This window comes from Leucoraja erinacea, chromosome 33 (assembly GCF_028641065.1).
Source record: "Leucoraja erinacea ecotype New England chromosome 33, Leri_hhj_1, whole genome shotgun sequence".
Lineage (NCBI taxonomy): Eukaryota > Metazoa > Chordata > Chondrichthyes > Rajiformes > Rajidae > Leucoraja > Leucoraja erinaceus.
The window spans coordinates 8,077,128-8,085,127 of record NC_073409.1 but is presented as its reverse complement, the minus strand read 5'-3'; the positions used below and the strand labels follow the sequence as shown (position 1 = coordinate 8,085,127).

At 39.0% G+C, this 8,000-nt stretch overlaps 1 protein-coding gene across 12 annotated transcripts in view; it reads right to left on the bottom strand.

The window, feature by feature from the left end:
- Positions 1 to 3,524: 3,524 nt before the first annotated feature.
- LOC129712620 (AN1-type zinc finger protein 6-like) overlaps positions 3,525 to 8,000 on the bottom strand; it is a 34,654-nt gene continuing 30,178 nt past the window's right edge. For all 12 annotated transcript variants that reach the window (XM_055661172.1, XM_055661175.1, XM_055661173.1 and 9 more), the window contains 2 exons: positions 7,026 to 7,142; positions 3,525 to 4,395 (listed from right to left, as the gene is read on the bottom strand). In XM_055661172.1, coding sequence (XP_055517147.1) covers positions 4,247 to 4,395; positions 7,026 to 7,142 — 266 coding nt within the window. In that variant the 3' untranslated portion in view covers positions 3,525 to 4,246. The remainder of the gene's footprint in view (positions 4,396 to 7,025; positions 7,143 to 8,000) is intronic.

Below are 8,000 nucleotides of genomic sequence, written 5' to 3'. Positions count from 1 at the left end.
AGACATGCATGGTCAGCACGGTGCTACCAAACCATCTTGGTAATAGACATTGGAGACCCTCACCTACAGTACAGTCTGTGCTTGTGAAACATTCAAGTGTTGTTCCACAGGGCAAACTAATTCATCATCTGTAGGTAAACAGATGGCGGTAGTTAGGAGCTTCTGAGCTGATGACATGAGATGTCATGGGATCTGGGTCCAAGGCTGATGAATCCCAAGGCTGCTTTCCCCCATCTGTGCACCACTGTGCCACTCCAGCCATTGGGACAGGATGCACCCAGGGATTGTGAGAAGTCTAGATGTTGTCTGCAAGGGTGACTATCTCAGGCTTCTCCCTCGTGTAACCAGCCTGACTCCTCTGCTACTTATGTATACCCAGGGCAATTTAGTGCCCAATCAACCTACCAATAGTTCTTTGGGATGTGGGAGAAAACCAGTGGAAACCCATGTGGCATGAGAACCTGTCCGAATTTGGGCCGCTGTTTTGCAGACTCACAGTACTATTAAGCTCCTACAAAGGAGGTAAACTTACTTTTTTGGGAGATACACCATGGTTGAGGCCTTTTCTTTCTCTTTTGGAGTAATTTGTGTTTATAAATCAGTTTTGTATCAGTCTAAACTTCCAGTACATGAATGGACTGGCAAAATACAAGGATAGAATTACCTGAGGATTTGGGAACCCAGCTATGGGATGCAGATACCTGGAAATCTCCAGCAGGTGGCAATATGCATGAAGAAAATGAGGCGTTGTTCCTCAATCCTACTTTTGACCTCATAGTCTCAGTACTGGAGGCCACAGAACAGCAGGTCAGTGGCAGTGGAAAAATTAATTAAAGCGGCAGGCTGAACAATGACTGAATTATTATTTAAATCACATTTCCATCAGTGCCACACACATCAGAGACGATATAAAAACCCTGTATGGTGATTTACAATACCAAATTATTATCAAAATTTCGACAAACTATTTCTTTTCCACATATGCGGCCTGACCTGTGCATTGTTTCCAGCACTTGCTGATTTTATTATACCACACTGGCAATTAACTAAACTAAACTATAAATTAAAACTAAACTAATTACTCGCCAGTGCCGACATGAAAGATTGAGGAATAATCATATAACTTTTATATATTTTGAAAGACAGTAAATCCATACCAGGCCAATATTAATAAATGTCTAAAAGTAAGAAACATATTTATTTACATGTATAATACAGAATAAACAAACGGGGAAACAATACAATATTTTATATGCACAATACATAAATTATAGGAAATTCCAGTACCCTTGCAATTCTTTTTAGTAACTTTAACCTGAGTAACTGTCGGATATTACATGGGGCATTGACAACTGCCCAAAGCCCACAATTGAGGCAATGTCTGACTAAACTGGTGTTAACCACATTCTTCAATGGTCATCTGATGGCAACCATTTATAACTTCTAAGCAAGGTGTGGACAATGAACCCCAAACCTAAAATGACCAAACTCCATCTCATAATCATCACCTTCTCCCCCCTTCTCCCCCCTCCCTGATACAATGCTCCCACATGATGGTACAACCATTTAGGAGAATGACGAGTATGACAATTTGCAGACAAACGATGGCAATTCAGGTATCAGCTGTTAACTTATTGGGAAATGCCCAATTGTCATTTAAGAAGGCCATCAATTTGGATGGCTCCAAGACCAAGCTTCTGCATTCTGTAAGTAGCGAGGTGCTGATGTCTAGTTTGAATTATAAGACTGTGGCCTCACTAGTGATTTATAAAATACAAACATTGGCTATCCATTACTTATATAAAAATATAAAAAATAATTCTGGCTATCTATAGTCATAAAATAAAATAGCATTTGTCAATATCATCAGAATAAACTACTGGAAAGAAAAACGTTACAAAGATATTACATGCCCAGATTCTAGACAAAATTAAATGCAGAATTAAATACCTGTACAATCATGAGGAAAAATTGGTACATTAAGAATTTTCTAATTACTTGCTAAAACCTAATGACAATAAACAATAAATAAAAAACAGTAGCTTCAAGTAATAATAATTTTTTTTTGCAGATTATCATTTCCAGAATCATCAGTTGGCATTTTAAATACATTTAATAAAACATCAACTTTGCGTTCAACGAATCATTAACTTACGAGAGTGCTATTTTTCATTTGATATCACTATAAAAGTAATTCCAGGCTTTGTAACAGTGACATTACCTTGAATCTGACCTCAGCTTCTGTGTCTTAATCAGTGCTTTAGATGCGTGTGTGTGTGTGTGTGTGTGAAAATTACAAAATAAAAGTTGCACTTTGCTTATGAATACAAGTGTACATGTTGCCCTTCTAGGGATCTGAATTCCTAACCAAGCACAGGAAAAATACAGCTGAAGACAAGAGATCAGTTTACTGATCAACAATGTAATTCCCTGCGAAGCATAACAACATGTTAGTTTAGCCTAATTGAAATATTTTCCAGTAGTAGTACAATAGAGGGCTTTAATACAGGTTATTGTGTTGATATACCTATATATTTGGGGTTAAAAGATTTTGTTTTGTTTCGAGATGATGTAGATTCAACAGCTATTTGCTCCCATCTCACTCAATTATCTGTTTGGATGGTAGAATTAAGCCAAGTGTCCAGAGCTTTAGGAGGGGAGCAGAGAAAGAGCTGAGAATCCTGGTCATCACATCCAGATGGGTGCACATGGATTTAGGTCAGATCAGACTTGGCTGTGATTCTACTTTCCCAGTTTCACGAAATACCTAAATACCAAGCTGTCACTACTGAGTCTTGAACCGTACCGTATGTTCAAGAAAGGCAAGAATGCATTTGTTGCTTTAAGTTTTCATTCAAGGCATTGGTGTACAATTGTACTCTGTAATCATTTGAATCTCTCCTGAAATTCATCAAAGCTACCCCAAATAAAGACCCATTCACCATTTATTTCTGATAACATTTCACACACGTGGTTCATAATTAATTTCCACTTCTCCAAGGACAAATATTACACAGCAAACAGGTCCAGTGGTAATTTCAAGATTTCTGGTGAACTAAATAAAATGCGACATCCCCCTAACCGTTTGAAGTATCGGTCACGGGAGACAGTCAAATATATGGTAAAGAGTGACGACGTGCATAGTTAAATTGTTCTATAAATACAGGACAAATCGCATTTGGCAAAAATCAGTGTTTCTAAAAAAATTAATATTACCATTTTAAAACAGACTTTGAATAATTGTTTCCATTTGAAATGAACTTCGTGTAATTCAAGTAACGTTACTCAGCAGTCTGAATTTGAAAAGAGGTGACAAAATTGGGAATTGTGTATATAATTCCCTTTGTGTATACAACTCACAGATTCTACCCAGTGAATAAACATGTAAAACTATCAGAATACTTTTTCCGCTAAAGCCAGTGGGGGAGGGTGTGTATGAGCATCAAATAATTTAACCAGAATCCTATATTTATTTGGAGATACATATAGGAATTTTCCATTACAGATTTAAAAAAAACAAGTCATTAAGATTTCCTTTATAACTTTATTTAATCAAAGTTAAGACAGTGAATAAACTAACATAAATACAGCATAATTACCATCCTGTGTTTCGTATATGCTCAGAGTTAGGCATCACAGCATTTTTCTGATTATACTTGTAGTCTGCACTGAAGTGCGTATGGAGTCTTTCCATTCAGGATACATATTGAAAAATCAAACCACATACATTTGCTTGAAGTACATAAATAATGAAATGGAGCAGCAAACAAGCCAGAATGCCGAGACATGGGGGCCTTCTCATGAACGGAACAAAGCAGAGGTTAGCATACATTCAGTTACTGATAGGCCCTTTTGTGCCCTGCTATGTTAGAAAATCGTGCTGCAGAGAAAGGCCACGTACACAAAACAAATGCAAATCTGAACCATGTCGTAAATATTGGTAAAGCACAGCCTTCCAATACTTCCACTTGTGTGTTAAAAATAAGTTTGACACTTAACTAAGATTAATATGACTGTAAAATAGATGCCTCTAAATATGCAGTTATTTTCCAACCACAGAATATTCAAAGAAAAGTGAAAGAACAGTCAGTTCTCAGATTCCATTGTCCGTGCATGCATGATTTAAAGATCTATGCAGTACAAAGCTCCATATTCCCAGAATGAACTACAAAGCTCAGCTTATCCTCTCCGCTGTTTAATTAGGTTCACGTGGTTTAAAAGAAAAAAATTTAATGTAAGTAGCAGTTCAAATCTTCTGGATCTTCTCTCCAACTACAACAGGATTTTCTTTCCTTATTTTTTCAGCCGCGTCGGCTTTGTAATCATAAGGACAACTGTGTTTATCAGAATAACGATGTAATCCACAGAACAGATTTCCACATCTGCAATCAAATCCTGTAAATAGAAATAGTTAGAACAAGTGGTCACAACTCTGCATGTGGGTGAAAAGGCGAACACTGCAGTAAGCTCCCTGTAACTTGTCAGTTCTGGTGTGTCTTTACTTTGTCTCTTCCCACAGCTGTATTCTTACCCAAAAGTTTAACTAAAATATTGAAGTATGATTGAAACCATAAATGGAAAATGTCCTCATCTCTTACCCCAAATGTTGTCCAATGACTGAATGACCTCTGCTACTGGATTTGCAACTGTAATATTACATTTGCCAACAGTAATATTGTACAGACAATAAATTGGTCTAAAGAAGGGTCTCGGCCCAAGAGATCACCCATTTGCTTCTATCCAGAGATGCTGCCTGTCCTGCTGAGTTACTCACACATTTTGTGTCTATCTTCAATGTAAACCAGCATCTGCAGTTCCTTCCTACGCAAGTTAATCTGTTTATTTGTGGAGTTAGTTGAGAAGGTTTGTTTGCTCCGGTGCTGTGAATTCTTATGAAGCCAATAAAATGACAAAGACAACAACATTATAAGCCCTCAATATCACATCCCTGATAGTATCCAATAAAATAAGTCTCCATCTGTTGGTTAAAAGTTCTGGAAATGTCTCCTCCTCTTATGCAGCCCCCCACCCCCATTTTGGGATGTGAAGGTTCCTTCTGCTGTTCTTGCTGTATGTCATAGATGATCTTAATCCTAGGAGGCAGCTTGTTGAAGGCGAGATGCAGTATTGCAGCAAGAAGGATTAAGGGTTGGATTGGTGACAACATCCTGTCACCAGTCTGCATGGGGACTAGGTCTGTGGTCGATCAATTGGTTAGAATGTGTATGAAGGAACTGTAAATGCTGGATTTAACCAAAGATAGACACAAAAAGCTGGAGTAACTCAGCGGGACAGCAGCATCTCTGGAGAGAAGGAATGGGTGCCGTTTCGGATCAAGACCCTTTTTCAGACGTCTGAAGAAGGGTCTCGACTCGAAATGTCACCCATTCCTTAATTACTCCAGCTTTTTGTGTCTGGTTGGTTAGAATATTGGCTAGTGGATCACTATGTAACAGACAGATAATGGAGATGGCATGTGCCTGGTGCTGCTCTCTGCCTACTGTTCCATGTTCCACAATCCATGCCCAGTTGACAGTAATGATAAAGGGAGGGATATGCTGGGCCACAAAGTTACAGATTTGGGAATTGTTTCACTACAGCTGATGATGATGGATTGTGCATTCATCACCATGGCAGATGCATCTGCACTGGCAGATTGGTGAGGACAAGGTCAACTAAGTTCATTGCGCATGTTGTCTTACTCTCGATCTACAACAGAGTCAGAATGACAGCTGTGTCCTGATTGAAACAGTCTGGAAGGGAAGAGAAGGGACAGCTTGGGATGAAAAATTATTAATGAGCCCTATAAAGGTCCTTGATGATGCTTAGCTGATATGTAATTCTTGACATCATAAATGGAGATGAAGATAAATGTAGATGACATCAGCATTGCAAATTGAGTCCAATTTTACAGAACAACAGCTTGGAGCATAGCAAAGCTGCATCAAACACTAAAAGCTTCCAGGTTAAATATTTGGAGACACAGGAGACTGCAAATGCCGGAATACAGAACAAAAACAAACTGCTGAAGGAACTCAACGAGCCAAGCAGCATCAATGGAGGAAAATGGACAGATGTTACAGGTCTGGACCTTCTACATTTTCACAGGTTAATGATGTAAAACACTTTCTATTACCGCACAGAGTCTCTTGCCCAGAATAGGTGAATTGAGGACCAGAGGACATAGGTTTAAGGTGAAGGGGAAAAGATTTGATAGGAATCTGAGGCGTAACTTTTTCACACAAAGGGTGGCGGGTGTATGGAACAAGCTGCCAGGTGAGGTAGTTGAGCCTGGGATTATCTCAACATATAAGAAGCAGTTAGATAGGTACATGAATAGGATAGGTTTGGAGGGATATGGACCAAACGCAGGAAGATGGGACTAGTGGAGCTGGGACATGTTGGGCAAGTTGAGCTGAAGGACCTGTTTCTACACTGTATCACTCTAAGACTATGCCCTCAAGGGGCAAGGAAAGCAATCTTTCAACACATGTTCAATTCCATGTGCATTCCACGTTGCTCCATTATAAAGGGAGGGTATGTGGCTTTGGAGAGGATGCAGAAGAGGTTCATCAAGATGTTGTCTGGAATGGAGACTACTAGCTAAAAGGAGAGGTGGGCAAACTTACATTTTCTTGGAGGATGAGGGAAGAACTAATAGACGGATAGATAGTCTTTTTCCAATGGTGGAAATGTCAAATACTAGAGGACATTGCTTTAAGGTGAGAAAGGGGAAAGTGTAAATGAGATATGTTAAAAACAGAGTGGTGGGCGGCTGGAATGAGCTACCAGGGAGATGGTGAAGGCAGATATACTAGCAACATTTAAGATGCATTTAGATAAGCACATGAACAGCTAGTGAACAGAGGGGTATGGACTACATGTACGCAGATGGCATTAGTTTAAATTGTCATGGGCCGAAGGATGTGTTCCTGTGTTGCATTGCTCCTTTTTCTGAGGAGCAGCTGGCTAATCACTTTGAGTATCTGCCTAATATGTACACTCCTTCCATATCTCATACTGACCTGTAAGTCCCACTTTCTTACGGCAGGTAAAACAGCGGTTCTTCTTCTGTTTGGGTTTTTCAGGGGACTTGTCCTGTCCATTAGAAGAAGTCTGTGCAATTTCTTTTGATGTAGAAGCTGCAATAGATAATGTGAAATTCAATTAAGACAGAATTGTTCATTGGCTGCATGTGGCATCTCTACAGGAAAGAGAGGGTGGGAGACAGGGAAAGCAAGGACCGGCACAGATTTATCATACAAATTACATGACCCAAGGAGAGAATGTTTTACCTAGATCTGTGAATGCCTCCTCTATTTTTCTCTTAGTCCTCCGTGAAACCTCTTCCAGCGGTATGCAGTCGTCTGCCTCACTCTCTGTGCTAGCATCATAGCTGTACCCTGTGTCTGTGTTCTTGGATGAACTGGAGTAATCTGAACTATCCATGGAACAGTCTTCACCATTATTCCCCACTAATGATTTGCCACACCTGTCCAGCGTTGCTTTCTCTAACTGTGGCTTCCCACCCAAATCTGCCACAAGAATCAGACCATTTTAAATTTCAGGCACTTTAAAATAAAATGTAAAATCAATTCCACTGTACTATTTTTTATTTTTGCTGTAGCCATTTTTACTATTGGACTTTCGTTTGTTATTAGCAACATATTCATATATTCTAGGCAAGTGGAAAGCTTACTTTCAGAGGTTCAACTAAAATTCATAAACAATCTGATTTTTATTTATTTTCCACTAGAAGATACCATCACATTCTTAACTATAGTTTCAAATATCATTAAGGATTACGCTCAAAATGCAATTTTGACAGTGTAAGCTAAAACTTGATAGATCTAGAATACTTTTTGCATGCACATAACGGGCTGATTTTCACAAGGATGAAGTAATTTGACAAAGTAAACTTAGATTGTTTTCCTTTCTATGATTCAATGTTGGTTCAGGTCAAAGATAGGGCAGCTTCTGCAATAGACCTACACCAAGAT